At 50.6% G+C, this 25,107-nt stretch overlaps 1 protein-coding gene across 3 annotated transcripts; it reads left to right on the top strand.

Moving 5' to 3' along the window:
- Window positions 1-1,157: 1,157 nt before the first annotated feature.
- Window positions 1,158-8,988, top strand: LOC111143584 (low density lipoprotein receptor class A domain containing 1). Of its 3 annotated transcripts, XM_022497409.1 has the most exons (6): window positions 1,158-1,178; window positions 1,701-1,752; window positions 4,239-4,364; window positions 6,327-6,464; window positions 7,896-8,024; window positions 8,840-8,988. In XM_022497409.1, the coding sequence occupies exons 1-6, from the start codon at window positions 1,158-1,160 to the stop codon at window positions 8,986-8,988; spliced, it is 615 nt and encodes a 204-aa protein (XP_022353117.1). The 3 variants fall into 3 exon arrangements, with proteins under 3 accessions (XP_022353117.1, XP_022353118.1, XP_022353119.1); XM_022497410.1 differs by lacking the exon at window positions 4,239-4,364; XM_022497411.1 differs by lacking the exons at window positions 4,239-4,364; window positions 6,327-6,464.
- The last annotated feature ends 16,119 nt before the right edge of the window (window positions 8,989-25,107 follow it).

Below are 25,107 nucleotides of genomic sequence, written 5' to 3'. Positions count from 1 at the left end.
GCCTATTATGGGGTCCTTCCCTTCCCTGTCCCACTCCCCTCGCTCCCCAGCTGGCATTTCCAGGGATCACTCCCAATTAAACCTATTCCCAGTCTGGTCTTATGGTCTGATTATAGGAGTCCCCAAGTGCCCCCTTCATTTGGCTGAATCCTTTTATTCTATGCATGAGGGAATTGAGGCTCAGAAAAGGGGAGCAACTTGCCTATACCAGCACCGGTGGCAGGGCCCTCTCTCTTGGCTGAGGGTTTGGCCCTTCCCAGGGCGGCTCCCTCTGGAGGGCTGCTCCGGCATCAATCCATCCCACCCCCACCTCAGCGGCTCCAGCGGTTCATATCCCAGTGCAAAACAGAAGGCCAGTCCCAGGGTAGACAAGCCCTAGGCATCAGGGGCAAGCTGCCCAGTGCCCTTCCCAGGAGGTCCCACACTCAGTCCCAAGGTCGACACCTTGCCTCCCTTGGTCTTCCAACCAGTTTCTGGAGCTCCCAGAGCCTTGGTCCCCTCAGCCCTGGGATGAGGCTGCCTCCTGCAGGGCAGGAAGCCAGGGTTATTCAGGTGAGTGACCTGCCTGCCCCTCCCCCATCATGGGCACTGTCCCCCAAAAGACAAAAAGGTACATGGCCACTTTTTAAAAGAAAATCATTTAAAGTTATGCTTGTTTTATAATTTTAGTGGAAAAATGCATATTCCGGCCACATAGATTACCTATTAAATTGACTAGAACAATAAGAAAATGATTCCTGTTTTAACTAGAATGTTAATTCTGGATATTTCTGCCTGGACATTCATGCAGCTGAGGGCCCTGAGAGCCCCTGGTCTCACCACAGATGTGGAGGAAAAAGCAGGTCCGAACCCTGCCTCCCCCTCCCTACTGTGTGACCTAGAGGCAGTTTCATCCTGTCTGACCGCAGGCTCTTTGTCTGTAATGTGGGCATGAGGATTCCAGCCTTGGAGTGTGCTGTTGGAGGTCAGAGGGCGGAGTGAGGAAGGGCCAAGCAGGAACCTGGGAGGAGACTGCCCATAGGGAGGGTGTGGCCAGGCCAGGCCTCAGTCCTCCCTCCGCCAGGCTGCCCCTGGCAACCCGGCCAGAACCTGTGCTGAGTTCTCTGCACGGGGCCCCAGGGCCAGGATCCTGGAGCTGGGAGCAGGAGGCCCGAGACATGAACAAAATCTTCCCCCAGGTAAGAACGGCTTTAAAATGCTCCCCGACCTAGGGAGGCCAACCCTGGGATAGAGTGGGCTTAAGTGAAGAGGGGAGCAGCTGAGGTGGCCCGGGTCTCCCTTGCTCTGGAGGCTCCCTTCCAGGTTGTAGGGGACCCCACAGGTGAACCAGCCGCACAGTTCCGGTGGCGAGCGTTAGAAGGGGGACAGAGGAGCCGGGTGGGCAGGAGGCCAGGGGAGGGAGCAGTCAGCATTATGGGAAGGGGCCTTAAGGAAAGCCCCTCCAGGGATGAGCCTGAGCAGGTCTGAAGGATGAGTGTTGGCCAAGTGGACAGTGGAGAGAAGGGCACTGTGGGCAGAGGGCAGTGTGGAATCATGAAGCGGTTGTGATGGGCTTGAGGTGTTCAGAACGCTGGCATGTGTGGGGCCCACGATTCCACACAAGGCTCTCCCTGACCCTTCTGAAAACCCCTTCTGGCTGGCTCCCAGAGGCTGGCCCTCGGCCCACCTAAGCCCAGCCCTCACTCTCTTCTCTTGGGCAGGGAGACAGCGGTGACAATGCTGCTGGAACCAAAGCCCTCCCCGGAGGGGAAGGTAAAGAACAGAGCTCCCCAGTGGGCTCCCTTGAGGCTGGGCCGCTGCTTCAGAGGCATGAACAGGGCTCCCCAAGTCCCCCACTGTCCCTCAGACCTCTACCCCCATGCTGACGTCATGTCTTCCACTCCCAGCTTCCTGGCCACAGGGCTGACAGTCACCTGCTTAAGAGGGCTGTTCTTTCTCTCTATGCCTTGAGCGCCTGTGTGTGCTGCCTATCACACACCCTGCCCCACATACTGTTTCCATGATGACTGAAAGAACTCTGCAGCCAATTCCCTGACTCCGTGGGTGACGCGGACTGTTCCTCTGTACCTCTGAGGGATAAAGTAGACAGGATCACACACTAAATTAGCTCCTACAGTGTGCCACTAACTCACCGTGCACCAAGGACGGGTTGCTTTGCCTTTATGCAGTAAAGGAAGAAACACATATTTATTGAGCACCTACTGTATGCCCCGCCTTGGCCCACATTGATCAATGAGGAAACAGAAACCAGAGGTAGGTAGTAATAATAACAGCTCTAAAGGATCAGCAAACCCCCCAACCCCCCAGCCCGCCCTAGTCTGTGCTTGGCAGTGTATGGCCTCTTTTAGTACCCAGGACACCTCTGAGAAGGAGGCCTGTTTGGGGACAATAACAGATGAGGCAGCTGAGGCTAAGGGAGTTTGGGGAGCTTGGCCAAACTGGGATCGCACACAGCTGGGAGGTGGGAGAGGCGGATGGAGTTCAAATTCAAGTTGGGATTCCTCTGGTGGCAAAGCACCGTGCCTTCATTCTTCCAGCGGGGCTCCTACTGGGCGTGGTTGTGGAGCAAACGGCCTCCTTCTCCCATGTGTCCAGGGAGGGCTGGTGTGGAAGGGCTCTGAGCCCTGCAGAGTGGTGCCTTTGTGGGGCCCGGCCCCGGTGCTGCCAGTCCTATCTCAGGTCCCTCCCGGGATCCCTCCGCCCATGGCAGTGTGCTGCACAAATATTTGAGAAGCAGCTGCTTGGATCCCCGGGCTCCACGCTGTCTCCCTGGTTACCTGAGTTGGCCCTGTGTTCGCTGATGACGACTAGGGAGCCACAGAACAGCCCTGCAGGGGTGGCGGGTTTCAGCTCAGTTCCCCACTCACGCAGCGCCAGGCCTTCCCTCCTACACGCTGTCCCTGGAATGCCTTCCCCTGCCCCCCCCCCCCCCCCCCCCCCCCCCCCCCCCGTGCCAAACCCCCCCCTGCTTATCTCCCCCCCCCTTCCAGCACCCGCGGCCCCTTGCTCACACTTTGTTGACACTTCAGCACCCAGGACCAGAGCTGCGGGAGTCCAGGTACAGGTCTGCCTAGCACAGGCAAGCAGTGTAGGAAGCTCTGGACAGGGGAGTGGATCAGAGGGAAGGGCCTCGAACTCACCTGAAATGGGCGCCTTCCCGTGTCTCCTGAATGTCTGGGTCAGAGTGGTCACAAAACACTCACTGGGTGCCCAGTCTCGCGACTGGACCCTGGGGACACACAGATGCCGAGACCTGCCCCCCCCCTTTCTCTGAGATACCTGCAGACAGCAATGGCACCCACACTCTCCCTTTCCCCACCCATGCCTTGTCCTCCCAAGTGCCACAGCAAGCTCCCAGGGTTAGGTAAGGACCGCACTGTGACAGTCCTCTGTCCTCTGCACAGCAGGATGCTCGTAGGTCCTCAATAAAGCTTTCTTTCATGATTTTCGCAAGCAGGCAAAAATTAAAGGTACAAGGTAAGTTAAAGGAGCGGACGTCTCCTCTCATTGTTATTTCCACGGTGCTTACGAAACAGCCAGGCACATAGTAAACGCTCAATAAACACTACGAGTAGCTAAAACCTTTAGAGCACTGACTGTGTGCCGAGCACTGTTCTAACCAGTTACTAGCTTAGCTTAGTCCTCTCAACAAGCCTAAGGGAGATATGGTGACCCACCCCCCATCCACATGAGGAAACAGGCGTAGAGAAGTCAAGTGACTTCTCCGTGGGGTCCAGCTGGGAGTCCAGCCAGCATCCTGACTGGCTCCAGAATGGATGGTCACTTGGCATTGACGCAAGTCCCAGCTCTGCATGAGGTGATCTGGACCTTTTCTTCTCTGAGCCTCAGTTTCCTCATCTATAAAATAAAGGTTTTTGAAAAATAGAAGTAATCGCTATGAAGGGCCTGCTTTACTTTTTCCACAGGCAGCGGCTCACTAAACAGGTGTCTGTTTCTCCTGGCCTCCTGAGGAGAAGTCCTCGAGGGAGGACAGTGGGGCAAGGGCCATGATGCAGAGACCTGGATGCCCACCCCAACTGCTGCTCACCAGCCAGTGGCCTGGGCGAGGGACGGGTGCTTGGTGGAGGTGGGCCCACAGGCAGAACCAGGAGCATCATGGAAGTCTCAGGAGCCCCCTTCTCCAGGGAGTCCTTCCTGCTCCCAACCCCGCAGGCGGGAGGTGCACCTGTAGGGCTGGGCAAGGGGGATCCGCCACTGGTTTCCCACCCCACACGCAGGCTGCGGCCCCCTCTGCTGCTCACGCCAGGGTGCCTGCCTCTCAGCCTTCTTGCTGCTCCTGCTGGTCACTCTTGCTGCCCTGATCGCCCTGGTCTCCATCCTGGGATTCCCACCACATACACCAGGTCAGCGTGGTCCAGAGTGGGTGGGCTGGGCTTGCTCAGAGGGGATGGGGAGCACATGAGGAACACTAATGCTGTGAGTTTCCGCCATGAGACGCATACGGGACTCTGAGCTGCTATTTGCCCATCTGTATGATGAGTTACTGAGCGGACTCGGCTCTGATGTCTCCTTCCTCAAACACCCTGACCTGACCCCCAGGCTGGGCCTTGTGCCTCAGCCCCCATGGCTCCCACACCTCCTGTGGGGTGCCATGCATCTGTGTGTCTGCCTCCACCAGAGGACAGGGACATATCTTGTCCATCCCTGCAGCCCTGCCTCATGGAGCTGATAGTTTGGAGATTAATGGACATTAATCAAAGAAGCCCATTAAGGTGGGGTTATTGGGGGTTCTGCAAGTCTGGATCCAGGGCCTCTGACCCAGGCTAGGAGTCAGGTGGGCAGCTTGGAAAGGGAAAGGGAGCTGAAGGGCCATGAAGAAAAGGAGGGCAATGGTTAGCGGAGAGGGAGGCAGGAAAAGCCTCCCGGGCGCAGGGAATGCCAGATGCAGAATCCTGAGGGTGGGAAGAAACGTGAGAAGAAGAAGACACAGGAGGCCGGGGAGCTCCAAGGGCCAGAGCAGTGGACAGGGCAGGTGCCCTGTGCTGGGGAGGGGTCACCGTCCAGAGTGCCATGGGCAGAGGCTCCAGCTGGGGGTGGGCTGTCATTTCTGAGAGATGGCTCTGTAGCCAGGTTGGGGGGGTACAAAGGGACAAGTGGGGACAAGGCGTAAAATCCACAGTACTCTACCCCCCCCCCCCGGGCAAGAACATGGGCACCAAGTAGAAGTGCACACGAGAGGAGTTGCCCTCACGCGCCCCGTGTACATGCACATGTGTCTGTGTGTCAGTGTATGTGCACGCCTATCTGTGTGCGTGTGTATGCACGTACCTGAGAGTGTGTGTCTGTGTGCACATGTGTGAACGTCTGTCAGTGTGTGTATGCATGTGCCCCAGTGGGAATGTCTCTGAGACTCAGTCCCTCTCCCGCTGGCTGAGGCTGCCCCAGAAGGTGAGAGGCGGGTGTTGGGTGCCCAGACACACATGCGCAGACCAAGCCCGTCTCCAGGTGGCACACACGTGTATACACGCCCACGCACAGCCATGGGGCCGGGGTGACCTCCCGCCGTCACTTTCTTTCCTTTAATTCTTCAGAGCAGCCCTGGGTGGGTTCCCTCTGCACCTCCCCATGGGAAGGAAGGGAAGACTCTCAGCTGCCCAGCATTCCTGGACACTGGGGGGCTGGCCCCAGCCTCAGGGAGGAGCGGGGACAGCAGGCCTGAGCTGTCAGCCAAGTGACTGGGCCTTACACCTTCTTGAGCCTTGGTTTTCTCATCTATAAAACGAGGCTAAGGATGACACCTCCCAGAACTATTTGAGGAAACAAGAGACTACAACTATCAAAGTGCTCTACAGCCCGGAGTTGTGCCCAGGTGTCAGGGATTGTGGCATAATAGTCCCCAGCCAGCCCAAGACATTGCTTCTGACAGCCTGACCCAGCACCCGGAGCTCCACCATTAAAACCACTTCACTGACTAGAGCCCCGTCCTCAGGAGCTTCTGTGAGGCTGGCAATCAGCTCTCAGTAAAGGAGAGAACCGTGAGTTACCCTGCACATTCTGTGTTCTAGGGTTGGTCACACAAAAGCTTGTATGTAATCTCCCCAGCAGTCCTACAGGGTGTGTGCTCTCATCCCCACCATACAAACAAGGAATGTGAGGCTCAGAGAGGTCAAGTCATCTGCCCAAGGTCTCACAGCTGGCAAATGACAGTGGGAGCTTCGACCTCACCTCTGTCACCGCCCAGCCTAGCATCCTCCTGGCCACCCCAGCCCCTCGGGACAGCTCAGTGTGGGGCTGAGTTGGGGGAACTTGTGATGCCTTTGTGCGCACCACTCTTGCCCCTCTGGGGTCTCCCCCTGCCAACTCAGGGGTCCAGACCTGTGTGACGCTGACGAACAGGACGGGCTTCTTGTGCCATGACCGGAGGAGCTGCATCCCCGCCAGCAGGGTCTGTGATGGCGTCCGCACCTGTGCCCACGGCGAGGATGAGGACGAGGCCATGTGCCGTGAGTACCTGCACAGTCTTGCCCTGCCCCAGGTGGACCCCTCCAGGTTCAGGGTTGCGTCCCATGCCAGTTCTCCTTGACCTGGGGGCCCCTGTGCCTGGTAGCGGAATCTCTGCGTTTATTTCCTGAGCAGATGATGAATGAATGAGTGACAAGTGAATGAATGAATGAGTGACCGGTGAATGAATGAATGAATGAGTGAATGAGTGAATGAATGGGTCCCAGACCTTAGAGAACTGACAGGACCCAGGAGAGAAAAGCCATGGCTACATGGACTAGGCAGTTTCCATGTAGGAAGGAGAGAGTCTGGGGGGTTGGAGCACATGTGGTGGGAAGTGGATGGGGGAAGTCACTGCATCAAGGACCTTTTAGACTAGAAGAGATGTTAAAGTTCATCTGGTCCATGTCAGAGCTCATGCCCAAATCCTCTCACACACCCAACAGAGGCCACCTAGTCTCTGCTTGCATACTCCAGCGATGGGGAGCTCACTATAGCCCGAGGCAGCTGCTCCCCTCCCTCATCACGCGGTTTCCATGGGAATGTCTCCCTTGGACTGAATTTAGAGCTGTCCCCTGTAGCATCCTCGATTGGTCCCAACTCTCTTCCCTCATCTGAACCACATTTGAATCCACCTCCCATGATGGGGGCACTGCATGGATTTGAAGATTGCTTTCTTGCCCGCCATGAGGTTCCTCCTCCCAGAGCCACACTCCACACTCCTACAGTCATCCCTCCTCAAGGCTGGTTTTCTCCACTCCACCAGCACACCACAGGACACACACCAGCTGCCCTCGTCCCGCTCCTCGGTCTGGCTCCAGAAGCATCCATCATACTTCTGGCCAGCCCTGGCTAGTCCAAAGGACAAAGGCTTTTCCCCTCCCAAAGGCCTCTCTCCATGTAGCCCGAGTTCATGTTCGTTTTTGGTAGCCCCTTCACACCACCGCCTAACACAGAACCCACCTTCAAGGAGAGTGCTCTGACTCCCTCACTCACAAAGTTTGTGAAGCCACGTCCTCTGCGTTCTGGTCCCCGAGTGCAAGACTTCACATTTGTTCTTGTTTCGTTCCTGTTGGGAGGAGGTTTCCTGGAGGTGAAGGAACTTGAGCCTGCCCTTGACAGTGGAGTGGTTTTGTAGAGGTGTCAGAAAAGACACTTCTGGAGGAAGGAATAGTGCAAGCAGTGGTGTGAAGTGGGCATGCCCCGGAGCTAAGCCAGGAATGAACAAGGGAGATGCCATTCTCTGGCCATCTTGTGCTGACAGGGAAAGAATCCTCCTCTCCCCTTGATTTGACCTCCTCCCCAGAAAACCTTCTCCTGAGCCCTTCTCCTTGTGAGCCAGGGTTTGGGGGGGCAGGCAGGACAGTCCACCTCCAGAGAGACGTCTGAAGGCCAGATGTGAACCTCTCCCTGCTTCATCTGTCCCCATGCAGGGGATATGCCCCAGAGCCTCCCCAGCTTCCTCGTGGCCCGCTGTGGAGACCCATCTTTCTGGATCTACTCAGACCAAAAGTGTGATGGGACCAACAACTGTGGGGACTGCTCAGATGAACTGAGCCCAGGTAGGGGTCTGGGCACAGGCTCGGCTGGGGCAGGGAGCTAGGCAGTGGCCAAAGGGCAGAGTTTGACCAGAGAATCTCAAAGGTTCCCCTGCCTCCCCTTCTTGCATACTGTGAAGAAGTTTTCCACCACTGCTTGAATGCCTCCAGTGGTGGAGTGCTCACTACCACTCCAAGTGGCTCCTTCTGGAGGCCTATTCTTCCATGGTGGGGCACCTACCTTCAAGGGCACAGATGAGGAAACCGAGGCCCAGAGGGTCCTGCAAGGAGCACATACAAGGCCAAACTGGGATTTCAGCATGAGTTTCCCTCCTCTCCTCTGCACCTCTCAGTCACCCTGTGAGGAAAGCAGGGCAGGAATCACTGGTCCCAAACTTCTATGTAGGAAAACTGAGGCCAGAGCAGAGAAGGGACTTCACAGAAGAAGGGATAGGAAAGGAGCAGGGATGTAAACCCAGGTCTCCTGGCTCCAAGTCTGGAGCTCTTTCACTGCCCCAGACTTTCTTTCCGATTTCTTCACCATTGTTCAAGCAACAAACGTGTGCCAAGCCCTGGGAAGGGCTGGCTGTGCCTGGTGCCAGCTTCCGGTGGGCGATAGTCAGGAGTCAACCCGTGTCCTACCTTCAGGACTAACATCGTGCTGAGGCGGAAAGGACGTGCTGGGGAACTAGGGAGGGGTACTTTGCGGGGAGGAGTGCAGGTAAGAATCAAGGGAGGCTTTTCAGAAAAGGCGGTATTCAAGCGGCCTTAGAGAGTGGGGCTCTGGGGAGCCAGGGGTGCCCCGGGCCAAAGGAGCTGCTCTTCTGCTGTGCCCACAGTGACGACATGCCCACCCTGTGGCCCGGGCTGGTGGCGCTGCCCCTCGACTGTCTTCGGGTACTGCGGCTGCATCCCCAGGAGCCTCTGCCGCGACCACACGCAGCACTGCTCCGACTGGTCTGATGAGTACTCCTGTCCTGGACCCTGAGGGGCCCCCCAGGCCAGAGGGGAGGCCGGTTGGAAAGGCACTGATAGGCCTTCACAGGAGCATCGAATGCAAGAACACAAGAACGGGAAGGAGGCTTCAAGGTCATCTAGGGGATCCGCGCACCATTGTCTCTGAATAAGAGTTGCCTCTCCTTGCTTTCAAGTTGTTTAGCCTCCCCTTGAATGCCTCCAGGGACAGGGGCTCACTACCAGATCAGACCACTAATGACCAAGATGAAGGGGATCCACTTTCCTGATTTTAGGCATGTCTCCGGGGCCACACAGAACAACTCTGCCCCAAGAGAGGCTTGCAGCTCCTGATCCTATCACCCCTTAGAAAAAAGATAAAACCAAGCCAAGGAGTTCAGATCTCATAGATGCCACACATATGTGAAGTGGTTGCCACTTTCTGCTCCCCTGGGGACCCAAGACAGATATTGCTGGGCTCATGTGCAGCCTTAGCATTTTTCTCCACTCAGTGATCCTAGCAGGCCCCACTGGCTGATCACGGGAGATGGCACTTGAGGCGGGGTATTGGCTATCCTACCCTTGGAAGCCATCCCAAGGGGCTCTGAGCTGGAGAATAGAAAGTCAGGAGAAAGAGCAGCTTGAGGTGCTCCTCACTGCCCTTCTGTCTATCCCATTCTGCACCCTGCCACCCGTGACCGGTTGCCCAACCCAACAGCCCAGCTCTCCTGAGGAAGGGATTGCATTTTGGTCCTGGAAGCTGAGTGAATGAGCAGTTTCTCTGATACTTTCCAGTTTCACAACAGCCAGACAGACAAGGATGGGTATCCCCGTTAAACGGATGAGGAAACTGAGGCCTAGAGGAAGAAATGACTTGCCCAGGTCATCCAGCAAAGTCAGTGCCAGAACTAGAACCCAAGCACGGTCTCTGGCGTCCCAGCTTTGAAGCCTTTCCGCTCCCAATGGGATTATACCTTGGCCAGGGACAGAATCTCCTTGGGGTACTTTAAAAAGGTAATTTGGTGGGCTGCTGAGTGGGTTGAGCATCTGACTCCTGGTTTCAACTCTGGTTTCAATCTCAGGGTTGTGAGATTGAGCTCTGCATTGGGCTCTGCACTGAGTGTGGGTTCTGCTTGGGATTCTCTCTCTCCCTCTGTCCCTACCCCTGCCACATAAATGAATCTTAAATAAATAAATAGGTAAAATAAAAAGATAACAAATTTTTTAAATCTTAAAAAAATAAAAATAAACAATTTGAAGGTCAGAATGTGGTCCACCCCTATTCCAAAAGAGAGACTTGCAATTTGGAATCTGGCCAACAGGAGAGTTCCTGATGAGGAAGACAGATATATCCTCACTGGAAATTAATAAAATTGGTTTTATAAAACAGTCTTTGGTGAGTTTTGAATCGAACATGAGCATCTGAGAGACTGTTAAGCTCCAGTCCATTTTCTCACAGAACAGTCTCCAGGCACCTGCTGTGGGCCAAGGCCATTCCAGGCACCCAGGAGCGGAAAGACCTGATCCCAGCACATGAGGAGCCCAAGGTCTCATGGAGGGGACCCCTCATGCATAAGGGATGGGTGGGGCAGCAGGAAAGGCTGGGCTGAGGCCACCAAGGAGGTGCCTTTGGGGAATGAGGACACATTCCTGTCCCTGAGCCTGATGACCTGAGGACCCACTCCTGGGACAAGGTGAGTCAGGGATCCTGGCTGAGGAACAGTCCCCCTTGTCTGAGCTTCCCTCCAACCACAGCCCAAGTGAGGCACTTGGGGCTCGCTGGGGACGCTGTCAGTTCTGGTGCCTTGGGCTGGCTCTGGAGAGGAGGAGAATTTCCAGGGGAGAGGGGGAGGGGAAGGGCATTCCCCACTGAGGGGCCAGTGTAACTGCAGATCTGGATCTGGGGGTGGGACCGGTGTAGCTGAACCCAGGAATGCATAGCAGGTCCAAGTGGCCAAAGCACCATCTGGGGGTAGGAGACAGTAGGAGATGAGGTGAGGAGGTGAACCCGGATGTGATCCTTCAGGGCACAGCCCATCACACTCCCTCCTAAGGGCAGTGGGTGTCATCAGGGGTGATAAGCCAGGAAACACCCTGGACCTACAATGACCTTTAATTACACTGGTCCAAGAAAGAGATGCCGGCACCCGGACCAAGTGGGCACAGGGGGTGGTCAAGGGTTACTTACTGGTGGAACACAGGGACCTCAGGGAGCAGGGGAGGGGAGGGAACAGGGGAAGGGGGAGGATTCCAAACCTGAGAAGGAGCACCAGTCCTCCTGCCATGGGTGCGCCTTCTCCAACAGAAAGCCAGTCTCCAGGGGAAGAGAGGGCTTATCTGGTCCCTGGGGAACAAGAAAAGGTCCAGAGGCTCATTCCAGCACTCAGAATGCGTTCCCCATGCAGTGCTCTAGCTGTTGGAAACAAGGCTGCTGGGAGGGGCCTATGGGAATACGCCCCTGTGTGCTCCTGCTGGTCAGCCTCAGTGGTTCGGGCAGTGGGAGCGCACCCAGTTCCCACCAGGAGAACACATCCTGCCAGTGCCTCAGATGGGCCTGCAGGGGATGGGCGGCTGGCCCCGCTGGAACCTCCTGTCCTGGGATTCTTCAGTGGCCCTTTTCAGCAAAGTGCCGAGGCACTGGCTCCACGGGCTGCCCCATCATTTTACCCGCCCCTCCTAACCAAACACACCCACCAGCCTTTAGGGGTTAAGAAGCTTCGTTTCACAGGACGAGATGCAAGGCTGGGACACACTGGTCCCAGTCCACTCGGTGCGTCCGGAGCAGAGCAGGACCTAAAGCCAGGTTCCCAGGTCACACAGTTGGTCCCTGTGGAGTGTTTACTGGGAACCAGGTACTGTGCTCATTAAGAGCTTCACCTCCCATTCTCCCAACAGTGCCCTGAGGGAGCTACTATTTGCACACACACCCAGAAGCCAGCACCTCCACTGGCTGGGGGGGAGCCAAGCATCTGGGGGCTCAGCGGCAGCAGTCCGCTGTCCAAAGCTCTGTTTCGGGAGGTCTGGGAAGCTTCTTGTGGTGGTGCTGTCCATGCAGGGCCATGATGGAGCCCAGTGGGAAGCCAACCCGGGGCAGCCCAGGCTGAAGAGTGCAGGGAGGGCACCCGGTGGCCGAGGGAACGTGAACCAGTACCCCTGGGTGAGGAAGAACCTCTGTCTGAGGTTGGGTTGCAGGGAGTGAGTGAACTTGACTCTGAACGCTACGTGACGCTGGCAGAAGTCTTCAGCAGGAGGAACACGTTTGAGTCTTTCCTTCTGAGGAGGGGCTGCAATAAAGGCTCTCTTCCCAGCCTCAGGAAGAATGATGTCATCGGCAAACTATCTTGCATCCTTATTGAGAAGAAAGATCCAGAATGTGAACGCTACTTGGAAACCTTAAAGATTTAAGCAGAAGAAAGAGGAGTGCTGAGCACTGTGCCAGGGGCTTTAATGAGTATTAAAATGAGGTAATTAGTCAGCAATATTGCCAATGTATATGTGCCTTGTCTCGTGTGTGTGCATGTGTGTGTGTGTGTGTGTGTGTGTGTGTGTGTGTGTGTGCGCGCGCCTTGTCTCCTGTATCTCATTTTCCCTAATACACACAAGCATCCCAGGCACCGGTCTGGTTAGTCACACTTGACAGAGGCACACAGAGACGAAGTTGCTTGCTTGAGATCGTAGAGCCAGGATCAAACCTGGACAGGTCCAAATCCAGAGGCTGCCACACCCCTTCCTTGACGTCTCCGCTCTTTCTCAGCCAGCAGTCCCTGGAAGAGAAAGCTAGAGCCCAGGCCAGGGGGCAGCAGCCTGTAAATGGGAGGTGGCTGGCGCTGGCAGAATGGCGTTTGCTCTTTTCTTGTTTATTGGTTCTTCTTTTCAGAAAGAAACAGGTACCACAGCAACCTCCTGAACAATGTTCCATAAGCCGGGTCCAGAAAGACACGGAGGCCAGGGCAGCCAGCCAGGCCCTTCCCCTGGTTCACATCAGCAGAGGGGCGGTGGGGACTGAATGCCGCCGAAGCCTGCTTGGGGAACCCAGGCAGCCAGCGTCAATATTTGCCATCTCCCAGCTTCCCTGCCCCCCTCAGGCTCTGAGATCAGTACTGTGAGAACAACAGGTTCTTTGCTGTGCAAACACGCAGGGATAGATGAATGGAATTTAAAAAGGCTCAGCCTTCGCACCAGGGTTTGGACTAGATATCTGGTCTGGATTAACCCTCTGAGGTCACTGTTTGCTTAGGACTCTCCGTTCATCCTTAGACTCACTGAACCTCAGATGTTGGAACCGGGGAGAAACCCATAGCCCAGCCAGGCTTTTGACAGGAGGACACCGGCAGCCCCTCAAAGTGGCACCGTCTGGTGGCCATCACTGGGATTCTAAGAGCCACCCAGCAACTCTGGGTCAAGGAAGAAAAGATTTCTCTGAATCTTCTTTCAAAAAAAATAATTTACTAAAGTATAATTTACATACAGTAAATGCATAGATCTTAAGTATATGTTAAGTTCTTTTTATTTTTTTAAAGACTGTATTTATTTGACAGAGAGAGAGATCACAAGCAGGCAGAGAGAGGAGGAAGCGGGCTCCCTGCTGAGCAGAGAGCCCAATGCAGGCCTTGATCCCAAGACCCTGAGATCATGACCTGAGCTGAAGGCAGACACTTAACAATGGAGCCACTCAGGCACCCTAGTCCAAGAGTTTCTAAAAAAAGCTTTATTGAAGTATAAAGACATATAATAAGTTACACATAGTTTCAGTATATATTTTCGTAAATTTGACATATGTATACACCTAAAAAATCTACAATAATTAAGATAGTGAACATAGTCGTCTGCCCTCAAGTGTCCTTGTGCCCCTCTGTAATCCTTCAGCCTGCCTCCTCTCTAGTCCTCCCCCTCATACTCATGCAGCCAGTGATTTTCCTTCTTCAGTATCATCTGTACATCTTTAGAATGTTATATGAATAGAATCGCGCAGTATATAACCTTCTTGTCTGGCTGGCTTCTTTCACTCGGAATAACTATTATGAGACTTACCCATGTGGTAGCATGCCTGACAGGTCTTCCTTTTTATTCTTGTCTAGTATTCCTTGTGTGAATATACCACAATCAGTGCATTCCACGCTGAAGAGAGGCACTCTTCACTTACGCATTCATTTGCAAATGGACTTTTGCATTATTCCCAATTTTGGCTATTGCAAATAAAATGGCTACGATCATTTATGTACATATCTTTATATGAACATAATATTTTCAGTTATCTTGGGGTAATACTTAGGAGTAAAATGGCTGGATGTGATCGGTGTATGTTTACCTTTTTATGAAACTGTCTGTTTTCCAGAGTAGTTGTATTGTTTTATATTCCCACACTTCAATATGAGAGTTCTATTGTCCTATATTCTTGCCAATACTTGCTATGGTCAGTCTTTTTCATTTTAGCTATTCAGGTTTTTTTTTTAATTTTTTTACGTATTTAAGTACTCTCTACCCCCAAGGTGGGGCTCAAACTCACGACCCCGAGATCAAGAGTTGTAGGCTCCTCCGACAGAGCCAGCCAAGTGCCCCTCATTTTAGCTATTCTAATAGGTGTGCGGTAGCATCTCAGTGTGACTTTACATTGTATTTCCTTAACGAACTGATGTTGAGCACCTTTCATATCTTTGCCATCCACATTTCTTCCTTGGTGAAGGGTTCGTTCAAATCTCTTACCCATTTTATTTAGATTGTTTGTTTCTTCATTACTGGATTTTGACTGTTTTTTACATACTCTGAGCACACATCCTTAATCAGTTGTGTGATTTGCAAATATTTCTCCCAGTCCATGGTTGGTCTTTTCACTCTTTTAACACTGTCTCTCCAAGAGCAGACATTTCTTTGTTTTGTTGAAGTCCAATTTATCAGATTTTTTTCTTTTATGGGTCATGCTTTTGGTGTTGTATATATGAAATAATTGCCTAGCCCTAGATCACAAAGATTTTGTCCTATGTGTTCTAGAAGGTTTACAGTTTTGGTTCTCTAATTAGGTCTATGATCCATTTTGAGTTAATTTTTGTACAAAGTCCAAGGAATGAATCAACATTCTTTCTGTTTTGTTTTTGCCCATGGTATTGTTCCAGTGTCATTTGTTGGAAAGACAATCCTCTCTCTACTGAATTGCCTTTGCATCTCTGTCAAAAATCAGTAATCTATATATTTGTGGCCTATTTGTTCCATTGATCTATTTGTGTGCCTTGATGCCCGTATCATACTGTCTTGATTCCAGTTGCTTTATAAGAAGCCCTGAAATCAGGCAGTATTAGTCCTCATATGTTGTTCTTTTTTCAAAAGTCTTTTTTGCCTCTTCTATCTGGATCCTTTCCATTTCCATATGAATTTTAGAATCAGTTTGCCAATTTCTATAGGGAAGCTCTGCTGGAATTTTGATTGAAAGAGCATTGAAACTATAGACGAGTTTTGGGGAGAACTGACACCTTAACATTGCTGAGTGTTCCCATCCATGATTACATCGTCTCTCTCTATTAGTTCTCCTTAGCTTTTTCTCAGCAATGTTGTATGGTTTTTCACTGTACAGGTTTGTACATCCTTTGTCTGATGTATCCTTATTTCCTATTTTTTGATAGCAAATAGCATTTAAAAATTTTAATTTCTGATTTTTCACTGCTAGTATATAAAGATAGTTAATTTTTTGTACATCTATCATGTATCAGATAACCTGTTAACCTCTCTTATTTTTCTGTATTTTTGTAGATTCTATCAGATTTTCCATATACATCGTCATATCATCTGTGAATAAAGACAGTTTTTGTTCTTTCCAATCTGGATGGCTTTTATTTTTCCTCTGATTCCAGTGGACATTTACAAGGTTGAACAGAAGAAGTGAGAGGAGACAGGCTCACCTTCCTCCTGATCACGAGGAAAAAGCACTCAGTCTCGGGGATCACTATCCTTCACTGCCCAATGTCCAGCATCTTAAAATTGTTGCTTCACGTATTCTGCCTGATTTTTTGTTTTGTTCCAGGCAGGAAAGCAAAGCTGGTCCCATTATTACACCCTGGGTGCCTTCTGAATCCTCTGAGCAGGGTGGAGGAAGGCGTGTTCCCAGAGCTTTCCAGCCCCATCCCCTTGCAGATTTGTTCTACCTCATTCATCAAGAAGCAGCATCAACCATCACTGCTTCATTTTAGAGCCTGGGAGATGGAGGCAAGGTATCCTCTACAGAGGGGAGTGCTGGGAATGGACGAGATTAATGCCCACAAAATTCCCCACTTAGCCTGCTCAGTGCTGTGGGGGAAATACTGGACCTGAGAGACCGAGGGAGCACCCTGACTTGCCAGCAAGCCTCCTGCACGGCCAAGCCGTTTCCCATCTGCGCAGCACACTGAGATTTACAGAGCACTTCTCTTGGAGGATCTTTGCTCTCACGCCATTATCTCCATTCAGTTTCCAGAAGAGGAGTCCTGGCAACTGCCACTTGAGATTCTTGGGCCAAGAGGCATGTTACTTGATTAAACTGCAGGTTTTGGGGGCGCCTGGGTGGCTCAGTGGGTTAAAGCCTCTGCCTTCAGCTCAGGTCATGATCCCAGGATCCTGGAATCGAGCCCCGCATCCGGCTCTCTGCTTAGCGGGGAGCCTGCTTCCTCCTCTCTCTCTGCCTGCCTCTCTGCCTACTTGTGATCTCTGTCAAATAAAAAAAAAAATCTTTTTTAAAAAATAAATAAAATGCAGGTTTCGGGGTGCTTGGGTGGCTCAGCCTCCGTCAGACTCTTGATTTAGGCTCAGGTCGTGATCTCGGGTGGTGGGATTGACCCCTGAGTTGGGCTCTGTACTTGGGGCAGAGTCTGCTTCTCAGTCTTCCTCAGCCCCTCCCCCTACTTGTGCGCGCGGGTGCGCATGCACGCACGCACAAGCCCGGGCCCATGGCACGCTCTCTCTCTCTCTCTCTCTCAAATCAATCAATTAATCAATCAATCAATCTTTACAAATGCAGGTTCCTGGGGCCAACCAGCAATCAAGAATCAGAATGGAGTGGTGGAGCTTATCTACACTTTTTTAAAAAAACAGAGTCCTCGAGTGACCTTTGGAAGCTTCTAGGAATCACGGATCCAAAACCTAAGCCTGTGGTTTTCTTCCCAGGAGCTACAACACTTAACTAGATGTGCTATCTTGTTAAGTTACATCATCCCTTTCTACTCCTAACCTCATGAGCCTTATGTGGCATGAATTTTTATAATAAAATGAATCAAAATGGTCTTTTTGACCATTTCACAGGAATGTTTGAGATGACCAGGGAAATTTGACAAGTGTTAAGAGATTGTCAAGCCTAGAAGCGACTTTCAAGGTCATCTATCCAACCCTCTACCTGATTGTCTATGGATTATCTCTCTACCAGCCTTGCTAAATGATCCCCGAGCTTTTGCCTGCACACTTCTGACGATGAGGAGCTTGCTAAGTCTCCTAGTAGCTGTGAGCTTAGAAATTTCCTTCCATTACTGACTCAGATCTCTCTCTAATTAGTTCTGGATCCAGAAAATGTATCTGTTCCCTCTGTCCCAGGAAGACCCATCCCCACTGCCCCCTGAGGCCTCTCCAGCTGCACAAGCCCCAGGTCACCGGCTGTCCCTCCTGGGATCAAGGGTTTTAGTCTCTTGAACAAGCCTACTTGCAGAGCCCCACAGGGCTGCCTTCGCCGGCCTGTCACTTGGCTTCCCCTCGCTCTGTGGGAGCTGACTGCTTTCCTGAAGTGGGGGGAGCTGATGTCGCAATGGCTCCCCTCCTCTACTAGAATGCTCCTCGTGGCATAAACACATGTCCTATGTCAGTCTGTCTGATGTTAAAACAGCCTGCTTCTATGCCAAGTTCTCCTTGGGCTACCTTCACAACTCCAAGTGCAACTGCTTGTCTCTGTCCTCCCTGCCCTCTCAGCACCAGGGAAACCCTCCCCTCTCATGGTTTCCTTCACGGGGCCCTGCTCTAGCTCCCTCCGCCCTCCACCCTTTCTTCTCAGTTGGCTATTCCTCCGCTTCCCTTTCAATGCTGCCACTCCCGAGGTCTCCTCATTAGCCACCGGCCCACCCCGTTATTATCTCAGCGGCTCCTAATGTTGGTGGCGGAGTCTTTTCCTCCCAGGGAGAAGGTGATAAGAGCTATGCAGCCCCGCCTTAGGGTGGCAGGAATCCCACAAGGATCCAAACACAGAACATTTTGCATGTAATTCCAGGTTCCGAGCCTGAAGCCTGTTCTTCCTGCCTGATCTCATTCCCACCCTGGCTTCTTCCCAGTCTCTCCTCCCGGCCCATAACTCTCTGGCCCCTTAGACTCACAGATCAGCGATCTCCTGGACAGTTTGATCTGGTTGTCCCACCTCAAACTTGACAAGCCCCAAACTGAACTTATCTGGCCCCCAAACTTGTTCCTTCTCCAGGACTCCCCGTCTGGGTGGTTGCTGTCCTCAGTTTAGAGACCTGGACGTAGTCTTTGACCACTCCCTCTCCGGGAGATCAACACCAGATCCTCCCAGGTCCCCCGCCAAGCTCCACAGCTGCAGGGTCTGTGTTGTGAACAGGAGTGCATGAAGACATCTCGCTGGCGTCCCTTCTGTTGCCTCTCTGTCCCTTCCCTCAAGCCTGCCTTGGCTCCCTGTCCTGGGCAGCAGCTTCCACAGAGAGGCCTGAGGAATCTTTCTAAGCCACGGGTTTCTGTCATCCCTGCTTTCCTCTCCTGCGTGGCTCCCTGGGATTTTCAGGATCAAGGCCTTCCCCGAGAGTGGTCCTGGCTGACGGGTCCCCCTTCATCTCTCAGCTCTCTCCAGCTGCCACTGCCTTCAGCCCCCAAACTCCCGAAAGCCTCATCTGGGCAAAGGCGGCCACTCTTCCCCACACTCCACAGAACTGGAACTGCCCAGCCCCTCTCTGATTTGCTAACTCACAGTCATTCTTCAAAAGTCACACCAGTCTCATCATCTTTTAGGAAACATCTCAGACGTCACACCTCTTGGTTACCCATTTTAGCATTCCTTCACTGTGGTCGCAACACTCCCAAAGCACCCCCAAATCATGGTACTGATCACACAAAGCTGTACATTGGAAGTCACTTGTCTGTCTCCTGTCTGTCCTCCTTGAGGACAGGGACACTGTTTCATCTGTTCTGCCTAACTGAGCTCGCAGTAGGTGCCCAATAATTGTTCGCCATATGGGTGAAAAGATGAATATATTAGTAAGCAGTCTACAGAGAGAAAAAACAAATTGTGTGTGTGTGTGTGTGTGTGTGTGTGTGTGTGAGTACACACAGACAGAGAGGGAAGGTGGGGAGAGGTTTACTCCGGGAATCTCAGTCTTTTCTCTTAGGCCTATAACTAATTAGATGAGGCTTGTCCGCATCATGCAGAGTAATTTTTTTTTTTTAAGATTTTTTTATTTATTTGACATAGAGAGATCACAAGTAGGCAGAGAGGCAGGCAGAGAGAGAAAGGTGGAAGCAGGCTCCCTGCTGAGCAGAGAGCCAGATGTGGGCCTCGATCCCAGGACCCTGAAATCACGACCTGAGCCGAAGGCAGAGGCTTTAACCCACTGAGCCACCCAGGCGCCCCAGAGTAATCTCTTTTATTTAAAACCTACTTGTTTAACTATTACTCACATTTATAAAATATTTTCACAGCAACACCTAGACTGGCTTTTGACCAAACCCCTGGGCACCATAGCTTAGCCAGCAGGACATATAAAATTTACCACCCATAATGAATAAACTTCCCTCTGAGCTTCAGCTTCCCCATCTATAAAATAAAGAGCTGTAATAATGGTCTAGGATTCTAGAAACCATGGCAATTAGATAACATCTGGATTACTCTTTCTAGTTTAAAGCACTTTCACTCACACTATATGATTTAATCCCTAGAATAATCCTATTAAGCAAATTTGTTACTGTATTCTTCTTACAGATGAGGACAGGAAGGCCCAGAGAGAGGAAGGGATTTGACTGGAGACTGGGTTTTCTGACTCCTCACCTAGAGCTGATTCTTCACTGCCTGGAGAACCATCTGTGACAGCTGAAAGAGAGGAGGCTGCCAAGAATGAGAGGCCGAAGCAGTGGCCGAGGGGAAAATTTCGCTATGGAAATTCAGCTATGGAAACATTTGGATGTCCAAATCAGCCTGGTGAGGACAGTCGAGGAATTCCAGAATGTAATTATTCTTCTCCAACTGGGAGAGTATGGGTATAGCCAGAGCTTAACACCTGGTGTATTAAGAACTACGAACTTGGGATTTAAGATAAATTTCGATAAGATGATGAAAGATGCATGTTAAAGATGGCCAGAAAAGGTGGTCACAGCTCTTTATTCGCCAGAAGGCATGTAGCATTTAATGTTGCCAGAATATTCTCTTATAAAACCTATTCCAAAGCTAAGCCTTTGTGTTATTCCAGACCAAAGGTACAAAAAGACTATCAGGGGAAGGACTAGAAAGAAAGCAAGGCCTTCTGGTAACATGTTCTGTTTATTTTGATTTGGTATTACCTTTGTTTACTTACAGGATTAGACCAGGGAAAAACCTGCAAGCTAATTCTGCAAGCCTGGTGTCCCAAGCACTTAGAGGGCTGGGAAAGCTAATTGCTTGCCCTTTTTTAACACTTCTCATGCTCATTCTCTTCTATTTTTCCTTTGCCTGAGGCTTCAGGGGAGACTTGTTTCCCTGCCTGTTTCAGAGCCCATCTGTATTCTTTTGCTCGTGGTCCCTTCCCTGTATCACTCCAATCTCTTGCTTCCATGAGCCTCCTGCCTCCCTCTTAGAAGGACCCTTGTGATTACATGGGGCCCCCCTCAGATGCTCCAGAATCATCTCCCTCACTCAAGATCTTTCATTTAATCACACCTGCAAAGTCCCCGTTACGTATTCGCAGGTTCTAGGGGTTATGATCTGGACATTTTTGGGAAGCATCATTCAGGCTACCACAATGGATAATGGGTACACAGGAGTTTGTTCTACTCTCTCCTTTAAATACACTTGAATCAAAAATGATGAAAGAAACACTTCTTTGGCCCCAAGACCTCAGTTACCATAGAAATTTGGAACTTATACACCTTTACTGAGTACAACTTCTTGAATTTCTGTGTGGCTCTTATCTCTGTTTCCTCACCTCCCACTCTCTTTAATCTATTCCATTTGGCTTTTTAACACTGACCTCTCCCCTCAACCCAATAAAGGCCACAAACAACCTTCAGCTTGCCGAATTATCTGTTCTCATCCAACCTGACCTCTCAGGGCATTATCATAGTGCACTGCCCCCTTCTTGTCTAAACATTCCCACTCTAGGCTTCCATTATACGCTCTCCTGGTTTTAGCCCGACCTCAACACCCATTCGTTTTCTCCTTGATCTTAAGTGTGGGAAGGCCCCATGCCATGTCTCAGCCCTCTTCCTAATTCTGTCTATACTCATTCTGGGTGCTCTTGGGCAGTCATGGGCTCTGTCAGCTCTACAGTATTGAACCCCAACTTGACTTATCCCCTAAGCTAGACTTCTGCCCAGGTGCCTGCCTACTTGCATATCCCCTGAGCCACTGGTTGCCCACCTGTAACAAAACTCTTGATTCCCACCCACCCCAAACCTGTTCCTCTCCTGCATTGTCCAGTCTTAGTAAATGGCACCAGGACTCACTCTATTCAGGCAATACCTTAGGAATGAGTCAGTTTTGATTTCACTCTTTCTGTTCCTTTCTTTCCTGACACCAACTTCAACAACATGACCTATCAGCTCCCCCTTCAAAAGAGCCCCTGAATCCAGCTCTTCCCATCGTCACTGTTACTGCCCATGTTGCGGCTGCCATCATCTCTCACCCAGACTTCTGTCATGGTTCCCATGGGACTCCCTGCTCCCCTGGAGTCCCTGACGTGATCCAGGCTCCACCTATGGGGCCCACTGAGCAGCAAGGGTTACTTATTCAAAATATAAATCAGGGGCACTTGGGTGGCTCAGTTGGTCAAGTGTCTGACTCTTGGTTTTGGCTCAGGTCATGATCTGAGGGCCACAGCATCGAGCCCTGCGTGGAGCCCCCACATCTGGCTCCACGGTCAGCTGGGAGTCTGCTTGAGTTTCTCTCTCCCTCTCCTTTTGCCCCTCCCCACTGCACATGCACGCGTGCTCTCTCTCAAATAAATAAATAAATAAATACATATTTTATCTATATTATGTATCATATATGTATCTCAGATGACATGTGTTTTAGGCTTCATTGGTGGCTTCCTGTTACACTGCAATAAAAATTCAAATTCCACGACCCTCAAGGCCTAGGTGATCTGCCACTTGCCTCTCCTAAACTTGTCTTACTCACTTACTCCTTACTCACCAAGCACTAGTCATCTGGCCTTTATTCTTTTTCTTCTTCTGTCCCCGGAGTGTGCCAGTCAGCATGTACCACTGGAGACTTCTGCACTTGTTCTTTTTTACCAAGACCCCCTTCACCCAGACCTTTGCATGATTAACTCCTCATACTTCTCAGCTCAACTGTCACTTCCTGAGAGGCCTCTTATAATCCCGTAAATTAAAGTCTAAACTAACCCTCCCCATGACCCTCCACTTTCTTTAAAGTACTGATCTCCACCTGGACTTAGCTTATTGATGCACTGTCCTTTCGGTCTCCTCGCCCTTTTTGAATGTAAGCTCCTTGAAAGCAAGCACCGTCTCTTGTCTTGTTCCCTACCCCAGCACCAGGCACATGTTAAATGCTCAACAGATACCTTTCCAAGTGAATAAATGAGTACTCAGCATTTTACAAATGAGTGAGAAGAAAAGGTGGCCTCGTGTTAGATTTTTATATACTTCCAATCAACTAAAAAATTGTGATTCAGCAAATACAATTGGAGCACAGGAATACTCACCCCCCCCACCCCTTCACTGTGCCCTGAGATGCTGGGGCAGGGGTCCAAGGACCATACTTTTGAGAATACTGATTTATTCATTCTTACAAGCACCAGTAGGTAAATGGCTTAGTGTTAAAGTGGTAAATTGAAGCTTAGAGGAATTAACTCACTTGTCTAAAGATCATGAAGAATGAGCAAGTGAATTCGAAGAAGGAACAAGAAACTCTAATTTAAAAATAGCTAATTCTTGCAGGTGAGCTAAACACATAAGCAAATTACCCCATCTATTTTATGCTAGTCATAAATTATTGGCCTTGATCCTTTGTTTCAATCATTTAGACAGAGCCTAGACTTTCATAACTCCGTGTGAGTGACTATAACAAACTGTTGAGATTGAACAATAAATAATCTGTTTAAAGGCATCATCGGGAGAGGAAAACGAGAACCTTGAAAGAAAAAAAGGATGAAAGAAAGTGAAATGTCCACTTCAAAAGTACACTGTGTTTATGAAAGCGAAGGTAATCAGAAGTGGCTTTGAAGATTTGCCCTCCAAAACGATGAGAGCAGGGAGCTGTTTGAAGAGCCATTTCCGACGCCCCCTCTGACAGTGTCGCCCTACGGCAACAATGGGGGTGGGAGGACTGGGGCAACCATCAAATTAGACTCTAGTTGGACCAATGACATATGCTAAGTTTTACAAGGAAGGCTGTGTACTTGCACTTGGAATTTGGCAAGGTGTGTTAATGTCCACCCAAATGACATTTTAAAACTCTACTTCTACAAAAAAAAAGCAATCTGCATCTAATCTGCTTTTTTCGTTTCACAAATTTTAGAATCAGGACTTTTCATGATCCAGGGCAACAGGCCTTTACGGACGGAGCAGCTTGCCTAGCAAACAAAACATGTATCAGACTCGAGATCCGCCCCTTTATTACAATCCTGGTTGAACTGCAGAGCATTTCCAAATGTCAAACCTGTCACACTGATGTATGTCATGCCAATGCGTTAATTCCTCGAGGTATCCACTGCCTTCCTTGTACTCGTCGGTTAAGTCTTGCTTTAAGCTCACCGTGAGGATGGAGGATGGTCTGCAGTGGCACTGTCCGGTAGGAATATAAAGCATATCATAAATGTAGACATGTAAACTTTGTAGTAGTCCTATCAGACACAAAAACAGGGGAAATGCCTATTTTAACCCCCAAATTACCATTCTAACATGCAATCAATACTTTAAAAATGGAAGATTTTTTTGTTCACACTTGTTTGTGCTTTGATAGGATACCCGGTGTGTATTCTATGGCACATCTCAACTTGGACTAGCCCAGTTCAAGTGCTCAATGGCCACATATCACTAGGGGCTCCTGTATGGGACAGAGAAGATTTTGAGCCTTGCTATCCAAAGTGGTCCACAAATAAGAAGCACTAGTATCTTCTGGAAACTTGTTAGACATGTTGACTCTCGGGCCCTACTCCAGATCTACTGACCAGAATCTGCATCTTAACATGATCCCCAAGTAATCTGCATGCACGACAGAGCTTAAGCACTGGTCTCAGGCAAGTTACTGGTCTCCGGTTCCTCTTCTGTCAGATAGAGGTGATAATCCTGACTTGGCAGGACTGTGTGAAAATTCTTGGTGGTTTACTTCATGGACTTTATAGTTGGGATTTTAATAAACGGTAGCTGTTATTTAAGAAGGCAATGTAAGAGTGGGCTTTAGGACAGAATAGAGTATGAATTCTGGTTCTATCACTTATGAGCTCTGTGACCTTCATTAACTCCCTTAATGTGAGGCTGAGTTTTCTTTTCTTTCCTTTTTTAAAACAGATTTATTTGAGAGAGAGGAAGAACGCAAGTGGAGGGAGGAGCAGAGGGAGAGGGAGAGAGAATCTTCAAGCAGTCAGCCCACTGAGCATGGAGCGTAGAGTCTTACATGGGGCTCGATCTTACAACCCTGAGATCACGACCTGAGCTGAAATCAAGAGTTGGACACTTAACTGACTGAGCCACCCAGGTGCTCCTTGAGGCTGACTTTTCTGAACTCTAAAGTGGGGCTAAAACCTATCTTTCATTGCTGTTGTGAGGACAGGGTGTGGCACAATGGAGATATTCAACGATGGTAGCCATACACTGGCTCGCGCGCGCTTGCACGCACACAAACACATACACACACCCACACACACCCCTTCTTAGCTGGGCCACCTTATAGTAACAAATCATGCTCAGCTGCCTTGTTAATTCACATGCCTTCTCTCCTGAACCACCAGAGTGTTATTTCCTGTGGCTCCAGTCTATATTTCACAAGCAGAAC

The sequence above is a fragment of the Enhydra lutris genome, unplaced genomic scaffold (genome assembly GCF_002288905.1).
Source record: "Enhydra lutris kenyoni isolate GAN:26980312 unplaced genomic scaffold, ASM228890v2 scaffoldscaffold9, whole genome shotgun sequence".
In the NCBI taxonomy this organism is placed as follows: domain Eukaryota; kingdom Metazoa; phylum Chordata; class Mammalia; order Carnivora; family Mustelidae; genus Enhydra; species Enhydra lutris.
This window is presented reverse-complemented; position numbering and strand designations above follow the sequence as displayed.